The sequence below is a fragment of the Trichosurus vulpecula genome, chromosome 3 (assembly GCF_011100635.1).
Source record: "Trichosurus vulpecula isolate mTriVul1 chromosome 3, mTriVul1.pri, whole genome shotgun sequence".
NCBI classification, from domain to species: Eukaryota; Metazoa; Chordata; class Mammalia; order Diprotodontia; family Phalangeridae; genus Trichosurus; species Trichosurus vulpecula.
Genome location: NC_050575.1, coordinates 434,902,779 through 434,919,866, shown reverse-complemented (window position 1 = coordinate 434,919,866; position 17,088 = coordinate 434,902,779). Strand labels below are relative to the sequence as shown.

The window sequence follows — 17,088 nt, the reverse complement described above, 5'->3', positions numbered from 1 at the left end:
AGATGACTCAGTCCACTTGGAAAGCTATTTTCCTTCTTCAGAATGGCTGTCACTGATCAGTCTTCAGAAGTGATGGTTTGTTTTCCCTGACTGCTCCCATAGAGCCTAAAATAATCCACACAGATGTACCTGGGCTCATGAGTCTCCACTGTTCTCCTATTGGCTGGCCCAGCCTTAGCAGCTAAGAAGCCAGCCCCAACCTATGGGCGCTAAAGGATACCAGAGGTGGGAGGGCAGAGTTACTTGAGGGCCAAGGTCCTCCAATCCACCACCATGGGGATTGTTAGTGCAGGTAAGCAACCTTAGGACTTGAATACTCAGAATTTCCCTTTTTCAATTCTGCTTCCACGATATTACTCAAACTGCCTTCTAGAAGGAGGCAGATAGCATTGATTGTCCAAACTGCAAGGCATCCTCAGAGATCATGTTTTTTAGAGGGGAGAAAATCAGGCCAAAAGAGGGGAAATGATTTGCCCCATGTCAGATGGAGAATCAGTAGCAGATCCAGGTTTCCTGACTCCTGCTTCTACTCAGCTCCAAAGCTGCTCCTCACAGTGGTTGAATCACTAAGTCCAATGACCTCTTCTTAGTCCTTATCATATTGCTCTCCAGCCAGCCAAGGGAGATCAAATCCTCCCCTTCTCCTGGGAACTTTCTCTGATCATGACAGCCCACATGTATGCAGCCTTTCTCCAAAATCCTGTAGAAAACTTCACATATTCCTGGACTTAGAGTCAGGAAGACCTGAGTTCAAATACTGCCTCAGACATTGGCAAGATGTGAGACCCTCACCAAGTCACTTAACCTCCCTTGGTCTCACTTTCTTCATCTGTAAAATGAGGATAATAACAGCATCTACTCCCAGCATTGTTGTGAAGAGCAAAGGGAAACGTGCGTGTGTGTGTGTGTGCATGTACATAAAGCATTTTTCAAACCTTTAAGTACTATTCAAATTTTAACTATCACCATCATCATCATCATCACCACCATTCTTCTGCACTATTTTGTTCTGTCCTCTACTTCCTCCATATGCACATGTCTTCAGAAGGCTAGGGACTGTGTCTCTTCCTATCTCTCCTACCACACACAGCACCAGGCTGGGCACATAGGAGATCCTGGATAAATCTTCACTGACTTATTGATTCATCCTCACAATCATTGCATTGTTATTACTAATTATTACATGGTAGGCACTTAATAAATACTGATTGGTTGCTAATGTAAGGATATTAACATGCTGAACTGAATTCATCACCATCCCCCTGTCTTTGCTCATATAGGGCAGGAGGAAGGAAGGATGAGAGAGGCCAGGGCAGGCGTGAAGTTGCTCTCACTTTGTTCATTCCTTGTGTTTCCCACCCTCACCCCCATCATCTCCCCCTGCTGATGACATCCAAAGCGGCTGTCCAGGAAACACTTGTTGCTTCTAGCCTAGCACTTCTCCCATTCTCCCATATCCAGTGTGAATGAAAGATAGATGCTTTCTCTTCCCACACATTAGCCTTTGGACAGCTGGCTGAAGGGAAGTGTAAGCTGAAGGCTGTGTAGGAAGGTCTTTTATTAAGTAATTGATTTCAGCCCTGCCCCTTCTACCTTGAGTGAAAACAGAAAACAAAGGGCAGATAAAACAGAGATCATGAGGTGTTTAACTGAAAGCAGGCAACCATAGCCTGTGAAGCTTTATGAAGTTTGAACAAGTTCTTTGATTGAATTGAATGGAGAGCTTTGGATTGACTGGGTGGAAATTGGCCATGACCACTAAAGACCTTCAATAGTGAAGCCTGCCAGTCCTATGCTCAGTCAGTTCCAGTCAGTCCAGGTTGTGAGCAGCTTTATGGAAGGTGACCCCTACACTGGCAGACTATGGCATTGGGGGGAATTCGTGCGGCTATAGCAACTAATGTGCCACAGGGCTGTAGGACCGGTTGTGTCCTCACTGAATCAGCAGCTTTCTCCTGCTCTTGCCTGGGCATCTCTAGTTGCTTCTTGGCATCTATACTGCTGCTCTCTGCTAAAATCCACTGGTATTTGACGGCTCTGTGACTATTTAGCTATTATGGCACTCCTTTCCTATAGAGGAAAGAACTACCAGCTCCTTAATGTAGGGAAATATTTCAGTTCTTTGGAGTGTAGACCCCAGCCAGCAGAATGCAGCCAGCTAGCTACTTGGAAAAATCCTTGTTGTTTTTTGGTTTTTTGCTTATTTGGGGGTGGGGGTGGGGTTCGAGACTATCCTTTAAACTTGAAAGATAGTGAGTACAATGGAAAAGACAGTGGGTTAGAAATCGGGAAATGTCACTTTGAAGCCACCTGCCTGACTTTGGGAGCTTTTGTAAGCCTTAGTTGCTTCATATGTAAAATGTGAGAATTACTCTGACGTCCCTTCCAGTTCCAAATATACACTTCTTTTTTACATACAAATTATTTATTTTTAGTTTTCAACATTCACTTCTATAAGTTTTAAATTTTCTCTACCTCCCTCCTCTCCCCACCCCCAAGACGCATGCAATCCGATATAGGTTCTAGTCTTACTAAACATCAAATAAACTCTTGTCCCAGTTAGGGTCCAAAATTCCTTTTTCATTGCTATCATATCTCTGTGTCTGAATCCTGGGACTCCACTTAGCAAAACTGATAAGGAACTGAGTAAAGCTGAGGTGAAGGACATTTTTTCTATCCTCCATAATGCCTCTGGTTGCCATACAAATTAATTCCTGTAGAAGGGTGCAATGGAACTGGAGAGCTTTGTTCAATTTCCCAGCAGCAGGCCAAATTATTGTACTCCACACATGTCATTATTTATGTCCCGTGCTTGCATCACCATCATCACCATCAGAATTCACACTTGTATACCATCTTCAGATTTATGAATAATAACTCACTTTAAGGAATACAAAATGCTTCCCTCACAACAGCCCCAGAAGGCGGCTATAGAGCAAACTGGACCTGGAATCAGGAAGACGAGTTCAAGTCCAGTCTTAGACACTTACAAGTGACCCTCAGCAAGTCACAATCTTCCTAAATGTAACGTTCCCCAACTATAAGATGGGTGTGATGATAATAGCCCCCACCTCTCAAGACTGTTTTGAGAATAAAAAAATATTTGTAAACTGCTTTGCAAGGCAAAGAGAGATACATAAATGCTAGCAATTCTTAATTAACATCATTCTCATTTTACACATGAAGAAGCTAAAATGCAGAGAAATGAAGGGTCTGGTGTTGTGAGGACTCTAATCCTGGCTTCTGACCCAAGGGTTCTTTGTTTAAAAAAATTATTTTTAAAAACTCTGAACCTAACAAATATAAACAAATGTGAACATTTCTGTTATGCAAAGAAGAACATAAAAAGGGGATTATGTGGGAATCCTCAGACCTATATTACATTCACTTAGGTTTTTTTTTTAAAGTATGTATTAAATTTAACACTAAAGCATCGACCCTGCTCTCTGTGTTTGTACTCCATTCTGAACTCTCTTATGCTCATGTCTGTGTATTTTTAATGTTTTATTGAAGCCCTTTTATTTTTTTTCTTCCTGTTTTTTTTAAACATCAAATACTACTCATCTCCCCCACCCCCAACATCTTTTCTCTCCTCCCTAAATGTAAAAGCCTCACCTGGTAACAAATAGTCAAGCAAAAAATCTGCACATTGGCTAAGTCTCAGAATGTATGTCTCTTTTAGCACCTACAATCCACCATTTCTCTGTGGAGAGGGAGGTGCTCTGGAGTTATGGTTGGTCAAAGTCATTTGTCTTTACAATGTTGAGACTATATTAGTTGCTTTCCTGGTTCTGCTCACTTCACTCCACATTAGTTCATACTAGTCTTCCCAGGTTTCTTTGGTCATCTTCTTTGTCGTTTTTTAAAAATAGTGCAGTAATATTCCATTGGGGAGCTAGGTAGCACAGTGGATGGAGCATCCAGCCTGAAATTAGGAAGACCTGAGTTCAAATCAGGCCTCAGACACTTACTAGTTGTGTGACACTGAGCAAGTCATTTAATCCTGTTTGCCTCAATTTCCTCATCTTTAAAATGAGCTGGAGAAGGAAATGGCAAACTGCTCCAGTATCTTTGCCAAGAAAACCCCAAATGGAATCACAGAGTCAGATACAACTGAAACAACAGAACAAGCATGACAAAAATGCTCCATTACATTTAGATTCCATAATTTGTTCAGCTATTTCCCACTCGATAGAAATCCCCTTTGTTTCCAGTTCCTTGCTACAATAAAAAGGGCTGCTATAAATATTTGGGGTCTTTATTTTTTAGCAGTTCTTTGATCTTTTGGGGGTATGTGCCTAGGCCTGGTATCACTAGGTCAAAGTGTGCACAGCTTAGTTTAGTTGGTTAGAGTTACAAATTGCTTTTCAGAATGGCTAGATCACTTCCGGCTTTGCTCTTAGTGGATTCTTAGGTCTTCATTACTTTTAGGAAAGCTATGGCTAAATAAGCCTGGGAATGCCACAAGAAGGCCACCATTTCAAGCTCCAGCAGAGTGCAAGTCTTCACAGCGCCCCTCCAACAATGAGCATCATTCTTCTTTGTCACTTTCTCCCATCTGATAGGTTTGAGGAAGTTGTTCTCATTTGAATTTTTCTATCCAAAAGCCTACAAAGGCTTCCTTTTGACTTTAGGCTGAAACACACAATCCTTAGCCTTTCATCTGTGACTTTCACTTTCTTTCTCTTCAAACACTCTCTCTGTGATAGTCAGATTGCCCTGTAGGCTCTCTTTACACCAGACTTTATTCCTCCCACCTGCAGCCTTTGCACCGGTGTATTAGGAGGGCAGAGTTTATAATCTCAAAGAGGATCATATACATGTCTGAAAGGTTCGGAACCGCCGGATATAAGAAACTCTCAAAGTAGAAGGCAGAAGAATCAAAACATATATTTAGGCTCCACAGTAACCAACCCATGAACCAGCAACCCCATTTTGATATATTGATCAAAAGCTTCCAGGCCCAATAAGTACGCCTCGAAAGAGTAACCAGGAGGCTACAGAGAAGCATGATTGCGTAAAGCAAAATCATGCTTCCCCCTCTATGGTAAAAAGATTACCCACTGGCCTGAAGTCCTTGTTCAGCTTCCTCCTGTAGGTCAGCTCTGCCACTGGCAGTTCCTGCTTCAGCTGTGGCTGTGGCTGTGGCTGTAGCAGCAGCAGCCTCTGGCTCCAACGGAAGCTGTTTTTAACCATCCAGCTTCTGCGGGGGTGTAAGGTACGCCGGGGAAAGCACAGGTTCTTTCAATCTGCTTAAGCAAGGTGAAGGGGTTGACCGGGAAAGCACAGGTTCCTTCGATCAGCTTAAGCAAGGGAAGCAAGGTGAAGGGGCCGACAAGCTTACCCTAACCCAACATACAAACAGCATTCAGTTCAGGGGAAAAAGCCAAACTAGTCAAGGGCACTTGTTGACTAAGTGCTAAGGAACCCATTTTTGGTTACCAACACACTTCTCCACCCCTTGTTATAGGATACATATATAATCTAATCAGTCATGTATCCTAGAACATACATTGTGATCCAATTACAAAGGAAACTAAAACATATCATTCATAATAAAGCAAAACATATCATTTGGTGACATTCTTAAATATTGATTTATGATTCAAATGTGATCCACCCCTAGGTCCTAGCAAGATAATCTCTTCAATCAATCATTCCCAAAATAATTATTAATAATTCAAATGTCCACCCCTAGATCCTTGTATCCATTACATAGGATTAATAATATCATAACAATAAAACAACATGGCAAGGATAACACAAAATAAGTAAACAGAACACTATCATCATTCCCACCCCCCTTGAATGATTGGGGCTCAAAATCTTGGGGTAAGGGGTGAAGGTCTCATTTTCCATAGCTTCTTCTTGCTGAAATTGGATGTAGAGATGGCCCTGCCCCAAAAAGTCCCATTCCAGAGGTCAGTTCTTTAACTAGCTGGCAGGAATTCCAAGAATGCTACGTGCAGGGAAAGTGCAGGGTGCTTAAGCCTAAAGGAAACAGAACTAGCAACAACGTTAGCCAAAACAAAGGACAAAAAGAGTAGACAAGTATGGGCTATTATTCTTCAAATAAAATCATCTCAAGTTTGGTTGAGATTTCAGTTATGCAAAGATCCAACATCAGAGCCAAACTCAGGTGGGAAATGTTTCTTTTCAAAAGGACCATAATGAGGAAGCCAAGAGGATGCCACCCTAGATAGAGACTAAGATTGTCCTCTCAGCCTTTCCCCAGATGTACAAGGTAACACAATGGGAAAATTAAACTAAGAGGATCCCATCCTAGATAGAGACTAGGATTGTCCTCCCAGCCTTTCCCCAGATGTACAAGTTTTCATCCATTAATCACACAAGGTCACCTTTCCTCTGAGTGGCTTATGGCATTTACCAGCATCAGCCATACCTGTGGAGTCCGTGAATCTATTATTATAACCTATTCACGGTAAAATATATGGTTCAGGGGTATGATTTGGTAATTATTTTCCCCTGAATAGACAACTGTTACAGTGTTGTCCTTCCCATGGGCTATAACTTCTGCAGCCTTTGGAATATCATCTGGCTTCCGTTTTACCCATACCTTAGCTCCTGACTTTATTCTATCAATGGAGCAAGACCCTTTTGCCCCTCTAGTAGTTATTTTGGGAGGAGGGTCAGTTTTCACAAAGGGTATTTTTTCACAGGGGATAATAATCACTTGAACTATCCTATCATTTCTACAAAATTGTACAGGTTTTTTACCCATATTCTGGAGTGTCACAACAATTTCTTTTTGATAATTAGAATCTATCACTCCAGCCAATACATGTATTCCTTGAGCCGCTAATCCTGGTTTAGGTAATATCCGTCCAAAATAATTCTTGGGGATTCTCATACATACTCCAGTAGGGGTTTTTCTTATCTCTTTCCTATTCAACCTAAAATTCTCTATACAATGTAAATCATATCCTGCTGAACCAGGTGTTCCTGGACTTGGTAGTGGGACATCTTCCCTCACAGTCCAAAATTCAATGTTTTGGATCTCACATGTTTGCTGTTCTCTAATCTGCAGATTTGGGGGTCATCATTCTGGCTAGAGGTGTACTCCCCCCTAAGAGCCTATTATTCAAATTACGTAAGGCAATAGACAAATTATCCTTCCAATGTTGATATGAATTATTAGAGCTTAATTTTCTCAGCTGTTCTTTCAACAATCCATTCATTCTTTCAATTAGCCCAGATGCTTGTGGGTAATATGGAATATGATATATCCATTCTATATTATTCAACACACAATATCTTTTCACTTCTTTGCCCTTGAAATGTGACCCATTGTCACTTTGAATCTGCATTGGGGTTCCATAATACAAACTTACAATATCTAGAGTTTTACAGGTGTTTTTCTGAGTTGCGTCTTTATAAGGACAAGCCACTAGTACACCTGAATAGGTGTCAACACACATACATACATACTTACATCCTTTATCCTGGGGTAGTGGGCCAATATAATCTATCTGCCAAATTTGGGCTGGAACTTTTCCCCTTGCTATTTCTCCAGTAACTATCCTAGGAAGAGTTCGTTCTTTTTCTAATTGGCATATACAACACTCCTCTGTTATTTGTTTTAACAACACATGAGAAATACTGATACCTCAATCCTGTGCCCATCGATGGGTGGCCTGGACCCTAAATGGCCAGCAGTATGGTGGACTCATCTTGCTAAGGCTGGGTCATCAGTTGGAGTAGGAGTAGGGACAATACATTCAGTAGCAATCTTTGCTAGTCGATCCGCATGTGCATTGTACTCACGTTCTGGTGTGTTCAGGGTCTCATGAGCATCAACATGAAAAACTGACAGATCTGTAACCAAAGACATGTCCCATATATTTTCCCATAACTCTTTACCCCAAACTTGTTTGCCATGAATCTCCCAATTCTGATTTCTCCATATAGGCATCCACGTAGCTAATCCATTAGCTACCGCCCACGAGTCAGTAAATATATGACACTGTCCTTTCTCTGCTCTGATGGCCTGATGCACTGCCATCAGTTCAGCATATTGGCTACTTCCACCTATCCCAGAACTTTCCAGAGTTCGCCTTGTACAGGGATTATAGGTTACTGCTTTCCAATGTCTCTTCTGTCCTAAATATTTTGCTGTCCCATCAGTAAACCAAGCATGTTTCTTCTGTTCTTCATTTAGTCCGTCATATCCATTATTCCATTTCACTAAGGATGGTACCATCTGTTGCTTAGATTCAAGGGGCTTTTCATTCCTCTCAGTATCAATGTTCGCCACAGATTCATGTAGAGCAGAAACTCCACTTTTGCCTGCTCTGGACCTATTCTGAATATACCACTTCCATTTGATTATGCTTGCCTCTTGTGCATGTCCAATTCTGTGAGAAGCTGGGGTACTCATTACCCAAGTCATAATTGGAATTCCAGGCCTTAATACCACTTCATGACCCAGAGTTAGTTGCTCAGTTTCTACTAAAGCCCAGTATGCAGCTAACAGCTGCTTCTCAAAAGGTGTATATTGCACTCCAGATGAGGACAGTTTCCTTGACCAAAAGCCTAAAGGTACACTTCAGCTTTGTTGTTTTTGCCACAGACTCCAATTTGCATAGTCATCTTGTACAGTCACTTGTAACTGCACTGGCCCATTTTGCATAGGCCATAAGTCTAGAGCTAATTGGATAGCAGCCTTTGCTTCCTCAAAAGCTCTACTTTGTTCAAGTCCCCAATCAAATTCATATTTCTTTCTGGTGACTTTATACAAGGGTTTTAAAATCTGTCCCAAATGTGGGATGTGGTGTCTCCAATAACCAAATAGCCCTATGAACTTTTGGGCCTCTTTCTTATTGGTAGGGGTGGGAAAATCCTGGATTTTTTGTCGAGCTTGTGGGAGAATTTCTCGCAGTCCTCTATTCCACTGTATTCCCAAGAATTTTACAGTTTGAGCTGGCCCTTGAACCTTTGCGGGGTTGATTTCCCATCCTTTGCTTTTCATATGGTCAATTAATAATGCTAAACTCTCCTCCACTTCCTTTATATTCTTTCCCTGTATCATGATGTCATCTATGTAATGTGTAAGCTGTACACCAGGTAACTTTAATTCATCCAAATGTTCAGCTACAATCCTGTGGCAAATAGTTGGGCTATGAATATATCCTTGCGGCAGGCGTGTAAATGTATACTGTCGGCCTTGCCAAGTAAAAGCAAACTGATTCCATTGCTTGGGGTCTATTGGGATTGTAAAGAAGGCATTGGCCAAATCAATAACTGCATACCAAGTCCCTTCATGTTTTTGTATTCTCTCTATTAAAGTAACCGTGTCTGGAACAGCAGCATACAAGGGAGGAGTCACTTTGTTCAGCTGTCTATAATCTACTGTCATCCTCCATGTCCCATCTGACTTTCGGACTGGCCAGACAGGGTTGTTCCATTGAGTAGTTGTAGGGACTAACACTCCTGCCTCAACACATTCTCTTATAGTGTTGGCAATTTCATCTTGCCCACCTGGCACACGATATTGCCTCAAAGTAATTATTTTAGAAGGTTCGGGCAAAGTGATTGGATCCATCTTGATTTTCCCCACTAAGACTGCATTAATGCCCATTTTCCTCACAGCAAATTGGTATTTCCCTTAGGGTAAATTTAAGGTCATACCCTTCAATATGTCTATTCCAATGATGTATTCGGGAATAGGCACAATAACCACACTATATTCTTTCTTGGGCAACTGTCCAATTTTCATCATTAATTTAACTTGCCTGGCTGATATTTCAGTCCCTCCTAGTCCTGTAATGGTAATAGGAGTTCCATGGCTGAACTTGTCTGGATTTCCATAAATAAGGATGGCCTCAGCCCCAGTATCTATTAATGCCTCAGTTACCGTACTTGACCCATTTTTCCAACATATGGTCAAGTTAATGTGAGGTCTGCAATCCAGCCTGTGTATTTCCTTAATTTGGACTGGGGCTCGGCCTGTTCTCTAGTATTCCCTTTCATGTGATTCACTTGGGTTTGAAGGTTCAACATCTGTAGCATTTGCAGGAGCAGTTCTTATTTCCCTATCTCTCCTGTTATCAAGTCCTTTATCTCTGTACATTCTGTATAATTCATTGGTTGGAATGCCATCTATCATTTCAAAACCTACCCCTGCTCTCAATAGAGCAGTAAACATTTCTTTCCTTGTTACTGTCCTTTGGCGCCAAGTTTGCTGGTTATTCACCCTTCTCTCTCGAGGAGATCTATCCCTTCCCCAGTCACCTAAGTCATGTAACTGTAAAATCTTATTTATCACTGTTGTAAGACGGCTCCCTACTTCCCCAAGTAATAAATTCAAAGTTAGTTGTTTATAAGCAGGGGGAGCTGTCCTAATTATTAAATTCCTATGAGGCAGTCCCATTGGATCATTGTAATATTTGTCTGCAGTTCCTATCATAATAGCAGTCTTCATTACCTCCTCCTTTAGTCTCATGATACAATCTCTAAGTGAATACCAGGGTCTGTGCTCAGTGGGCCACATAGAATCAGTAGCATATCTCTTATTGCATCCCACAGTGGCTAATGCCAACAGAGTAGTACTGCTATCACCATCTCCTTGCTGATGATGTTCCCTGAAAGCTTGTTGAACTAGAGGATCATGGCTGATACCTATGAATTTCATACAGTCTGTCCTATCTACTGATATTCCACTGGCCCCTTGATCACTGAGTCTTACCATCCAAGATATTAATGGTTCTCCTATTCTTTGGCTGAATCTACTCAAAATATCTGTGACCTCTTGCGGTGAGAAATCTTCCTGAATTTCCCTTGTAACTGAGTCATCACCTCAGGTTTCTGTCTTCCTCCTTTGTATGGGTCGAGCCCTTGTCTGATCATTTAACCATCTCCCATTCTCTGTGTGAGGGACATCCTGAACCCTAGTAGTATTTTGTGCCTCAGCCCCTAATGTTGTCTCATTTTCCCCCCACTTGCTTCCCCTGCCACCATGGCAAGGATGAAGCAGGCAGTCAGGCTCAGTCTGGGCTGGGTTGGAATGCACTCTGGGCTTTTTTGGTCTCCTGTTGCTCCTAGCCACATTAATAGAAAAGTTCTCACTTGAGTCAGTTTGTTCTCCTGCTATCTGAGATTCCCCTTCTTGCCGTGGGGTAGGAGTGCCCCCATCTCTTTCACTTAATCTCAATCTTTTGTATACTAGCCGGTAGGCTGATAACACTATCCAGCTTTGCCTAGATAGTGATGCCCCTGACTGAATCCCAACTTCTTGGAAACACCTTTCCAAATCCCTAGGATCTCCTCTCTGTAGCCTTGGTTCCCAGTTTTCATAGGGTCCAGCTTTTTTAGCCAATTCTTTTGCTAGGGAGGAATAAAATGGATCCTCCCACCCTGGGATATTCATCTCCTCCTCTAAAGTTCTTCTGCTTCTAAATAGAGATCTTATACCTAGTGATCCCATCCTCGTCGCCAAATGTATTAGGAGGGCAGAGTTTATAATCTCAAAGAGGATCATATACATGTCTGAAAGGTTCGGAACCGCCGGATATAAGAAACTCTCAAAGTAGAAGGCAGAAGAATCAAAACATATATTTAGGCTCCACAGTAACCAACCCATGAACCAGCAACCCCATTTTGATATATTGATCAAAAGCTTCCAGGCCCAATAAGTACACCTTGAAAGAGTAACCAGGAGGCTACAGAGAAGCATGATTGTGTAAAGCAAAATCATGCTTCCCCCTCTATGGTAAAAAGATTACCCACTGGCCTGAAGTCCTTGTTCAGCTTCCTCCTGTAGGTCAACTCTGCCACTGGCAGCTCCTGCTTCAGCTGTGGCTGTGGCTGTGGCTGTGGCAGCAGCAGCCTCTGGCTCCAACAGAAGCTGTTTTTAACCATTCAGCTTCTGCGGGGGTGTAAGGTACGCTGGGGAAAGCACAGATTCTTTCAATCTGCTTAAGCAAGGTGAAGGGGTTGACCGGGAAAGCACAGGTTCTTTCGATCAGCTTAAGCAAGGGAAGCAAGGTGAAGGGGCCGACAAGCTTACTCCAGCCCAACATACAAACAGCATTCAGTTCAGGGGAAAAAGCCAAACTATTCAAGGGCACTTGTTGACTAAGTGCTAAGGAGCCCATTTTTGGTTACCAACACAACCGGTGATCATCTTTATCAGGAATGCACTCCCTCCTCATCACCCAGCTTCCTTCCAGACACAGTTCAGGTATTCCCACAGATAGAGGGCTTTTCCAGAAACCCCCCCCCGTCCCTAGTTATGAATATGATTTTCCTTTTGAGATTACTGTGGATTATTTTGTGTCTGTTTTGTCTAGAGGCATCTAGGTGACACAAGGGATTGAGAGAGACACCTGAAGTCACAGAGACCTGACGTCGAACCAGCCCTCAGACACTTACTAGCTGGGTTGACCCTAGGCGAATCACTCAACCTCTGTCTCCCTTAGTTTCTTCATCTATAACATGGGGGTGATTACAGCATCCACCTCACAGGATTGTTGTGAGGCTCCAATGAGATGATGTTTGTAAAGCATTTGCTTTGCAAACCTTAAAGTACTATTACTGTTGTCACTTTCTGTGGACATCTTATGTTCTCAAAGTACAACCTAAGTCCCAAAGTTTTGTCTTTGTATGTACCTTATACCCAGCAGGCCTGTCTGTTGACCCTAATAATGTGAAATTTAACAGATAACTGTAAAGTCTTGGGGCAGCTAGGTAGTGCCATTGTGCATAAAGCACCCCCCCAGAATCAGGAAACCTCATCTTCCTGAGTTCAAATCTTGCCTCAGACAACCTGAGCAAGTCACTTCACCCTGTTTTCCTCAGTTTCCTTATCTGTAAAATGAGCTAGAGAAGGAAATGGCAAACTGCTCCAGTATCTCTGCCAAGAAAGCCCCAAATGGGATCACAAAGAGTCAGACTCAACTGAAACAACTGAACAACAATGAAATGAAGTGCCAGGCACTGTGGTAAACTAAGGTGGAATGTAAGATCTTACCAGTTATTACTATCCAAACATGGAATGGTGTGCCTTAGGCAGTAGGGTGTTCTCCTTCACTGGAGGTTTTGGGTTGGATGACCATGTGTTGGTTATGATGTAAAGGGGATCTTTGTTCATGAATGAGTTAAAACTGGGTGACTAGAAAGGCAGAGATCTAAAATCAAAGGATGTAGGTTCAAATCCCACTTTTTCCCCCTAATACCTGTATGACACTGGGCAAGTCACTTCTCTGAGACTCTCTGAGACCCCTTCTGTAAAATGAGAGGGTTGAACTAGACAGTCTCCAAGGTATCTTCTGGCTCTGAATCTGGCCCTATGGTAAAAGGATCATATAACATGACTACTTCATTTCCTTCTAGCTCTCAGATTCTGTGGTCCTGATCACCTCTCATGTACCTAGACTTGTGCTAGGCTATGCTAGAAAGGAGCAAAGGAGATGAGGAAAGACCAGGCTTTTACCCTTAGGGAGTTTGAGTGATAATGATTGGGAGCAATGATGATGGAGGTGGTAATAAGGGTGATAGAATGATAGCAAAGAGATGATGACAGTGATAATTGAATGAAGATAATGCGTAGCATTTTCAGGATGTAACATGGATCTGGATTCATTTATATATGCCTCCTCTAGGAACAAGAGCTCTGGCTGTATTCCTACATCTGCAAGTCTCAATGCCAGATGCCTTTCTAGAAAATGGTCAGCAGAGGGAGCCTCTAGTAACCATGGTGTCCTGTTGTTGACGTCCTTCAGACTGGAAAGCAGGAGGCCAGAACCATATAATTCTCTGCTTTTCAGAAGGAAGCCCAGAGAGGGCGGGATGGGGTTGGCCATAGGATCACAGACTCAGAGCTGGAAGGAAACTTAGAGACCACTAGATCCAGCACCCTCCTTTTCCAGATGAGGAAACTGAGCCCCAGGCAAGTTATGTGACTTGTCCCAGACCACACAAGGTAGCAAGAGGCTGAGCCAAAATTTAGCTCATATCACCTGACTCTCAAACCAACATGATTTCTAGGGCTGACATTAAGGTTAGGGACAGGTCTGTATGATGTCAGATGGGTCCTTTCCTTCCTGCAGGGCTTTTTTTTCCTCATTCATTAAATGATGGAGCTGGACTAAATGACCTCTAAGGTCTTTCCCAGCTCTAGATTCTATGAGTCTTTGAATCTCTGCCCCGACAGACATAAGAGATTTGAAGCAGCTCAGTAGTTCTGGCATCTACCTACCTCTTTCCATTGAAGAAATTTTTAAGGATAAAAATAGGTAGGATGTATGGACTGACAGAGGGAAGTAGGGGGACAAGAGTTAGGGAGACCTCTGGATGCTCCACCCTAAAAGGTCATTTGTTGACTGTTTAATAGAATTTGTCTCTCTTCTCCCTCCCTTCCTTTCCTAATCCCTCATTCTTGCTCCCACCACCACCTTTTGCCATCCCATGCTTCCCATATATCTTCCCACTGGCTTGGCCAAAACCATTGCTTCTCCTCACTCTCCTCATTTCTGGTTTCATTTCTCCCACTCTCTCTCTCCTTCTCTTTTGTCTCTTCCCTATTTCCTGCTGTTCCTGACTCCCATCTTCTCTCTCTCTCTCTACTCTGCTTTCCACTTCACCAAGGTCAAGGTCTGGTTCCAGAACCGCCGGACAAAGCAGAAGAAGGACCAGAGCCGGGACTCAGAGAAGCACTCATCAACTTCCACCTCTGAGGCCTTTGCTACATCCAACATCTTGCGACTGTTGGAGCAGGGACGTCTTCTCTCAGTCCCTAGGGCCTCTAGTCTGCTGGCCCTGACCTCTACACCACCAGGCCTGACCACCAGCAATGGGGCCACCACCCTGGGGCTCCCCCGGAACTCCTCTTCAAACCTCACTGGGAGCAGCCCTACTGAGAGCCCCTCCAAGACAGGAGCCCTCTTTGGCCTAATTGGGCCCCAAATGACCTCAGCCTCAACCTCTCCTCGGCTCCCACCCCCACCACCTCCTCTGTGTTTCACCACACTCCTGGAGTTGCCCAGTGGGTATGAATTGGGCACTTCGGCCTTTGAACCGTACAGTCGACTGGAAAGGAAAAACAGTGGCCCTGGCAGCAAGAAGGCCAGCACCACTTAACCACCTCCTACCCCACACTGACACTCCCTCCCTATCACACCTCCATTTGTCCCTCCACCCCATTATCCCAGCCAGGGAGTAAGAAGAGAAAGACTTTCCCACTCTCCATTAGTCTCTCTCTCCCAGCTAAAAAAACTCATCAACCAAATGTCTGGGCAGTTTGTGTGTGTGTGTGTGTGTGTGTGTGTGTGTGTGTGTGTGTGTGTATGTGTGTGCTCATTCCAGTGAGTGTACGAGTGTGTGTCTCTCACACAAATAAAAAGAAAGGCACAAGAATGAAAGAGATTAAAAAAAAATTGCCCCACCCTTCCCACCAGATGACTTCCAATCCTCAGGCCTTCCTTCCACATTCTCCTCATCCTCTCCAGGCCCTGGAGCCAGGAGGCCTGGGAGGAGTGAGAGGGACAATGGTTGAAAGAAGGACCAAGATGCTGGACTTCCTATATTGCTAGAGGTGGGCTTCTGTCTGTTCAGGGCTCCTCTTAACATGTAGATGCCAAAGCTGGCCTCCCCTACAGGTCGCTCACACAAGGTGATATGAGGGAAGGTTCTCCCTATCCAAAAATCTCTCCCCCATTTGGGTGCCACTGTGACTGAAATTCCACCATTAGCACACAATCCCTTTGGGTTCATCATTACTCTTTCTCTGTTATAATGATAACTACCTAGGGAAGTAGGATGGGGAGGAATGCATCCAGTCCCTAAGTTAATGTGGGTGGTAAGGGTGATAAAATGGTAAAAATGAGCTCAGAAAGGGAAGGATGGAGGCAGTGAGGACAGAATTTGCTAACTTGAAAGTTTTGGTTGGGGCAGGTTTTGCCAGTACTTCCCATGTTTGGGGAAATGGACCCATAGTGGGGACCCCTTTCCTGAACTTATCAACTGGCCCAAGTCAGGATCCTCCAGAAGTGGGCGATAAGAGATTCTTCATTTTTATTCCTCCACTCTAGGCAGGAGACCAGGCCTGTCAAAGTGTTCCAGGGGTGCTAATATGGTGATAAGTGGGGTGTAGGAAATGGTGGCAAGTGTGGAGAGGGAGATTGCTTTGCAATGTTGTACATTACATGGAAGGATCTAAGAACCAATAAGAAAAGTGCAGATGGCATAACCAAAAATAAGTGGCTGAAACTAGTCCATGGTAGACCATGGATCTAGAATCCTGAGAGATGAGTCTCAACCTCAGGGAAAGGAAAAGATAATCATTGCATCATTCTCTGCCTTTCAGAGAGTACCTCCAACTAAAGAGAATGTGAATATACTCTGCCAAGTGGGGAGTCACAAAAATCCCTGGGGTCAAAATATTGTGTCCTCACTCACCACCACCATTATCATCACCTCTATCATGACATCACCCTCACTGACACTCAGTCTTCACCATCAGACATTATTATCCCCATCTCCATCATCAATAACACAGTCAGTAAACACACTAACATTATGAAGTAAGATTCCCATCACAGTCATCACCACCATTATCACCATCAGCACCACCAACATCACCATTATCACCATAAATATATTATCATCTTTGCCATCACCATCACTACCATTATCACTACTACCATTATCATAAATATACCGCCATTATCACTATAAATATACCACCACCACCACCATCATCATCAGTACCATTACCTTCTTCATTACTATCATCACTTTCGTCCCCATTGTTCTTACCATTTTCAGGAACACCATCACCCTTGTCATTCTCAATATCCTCACCAACTGAGTATCATCATGCCCAACAATTATCAATGTCAAAATCACCATCACCATCATGGCGCATCCTGATCACAATCATAGTTATCATAATCCTCATCATCACCTCTAGCATCGTCATCATTTCAAATTGCTAGTGTCACCACCCCCACAACCATAATTCTTTGCAGGGCACAGGGAAAGTTAGGAGGAAGGAGAGAACAGAACCCTTCAGTTCTGAGAAGGGGATACAGTCTACCCCACACACACACCCTCCACCCCCAACACACACCC

General features: G+C 43.3%; 1 protein-coding gene across 1 annotated transcript in view; it reads left to right on the top strand.

Annotated features, from left to right (window-relative positions):
- VAX2 (ventral anterior homeobox 2) overlaps positions 1 to 15,096 on the top strand; it is a 37,671-nt gene extending 22,575 nt beyond the window's left edge. Inside the window, exon 3 of the mRNA XM_036748276.1 lies at positions 14,605 to 15,096. Within this exon, the coding sequence (XP_036604171.1) occupies positions 14,605 to 15,096 (492 nt within the window). The remainder of the gene's footprint in view (positions 1 to 14,604) is intronic.
- The last annotated feature ends 1,992 nt before the right edge of the window (positions 15,097 to 17,088 follow it).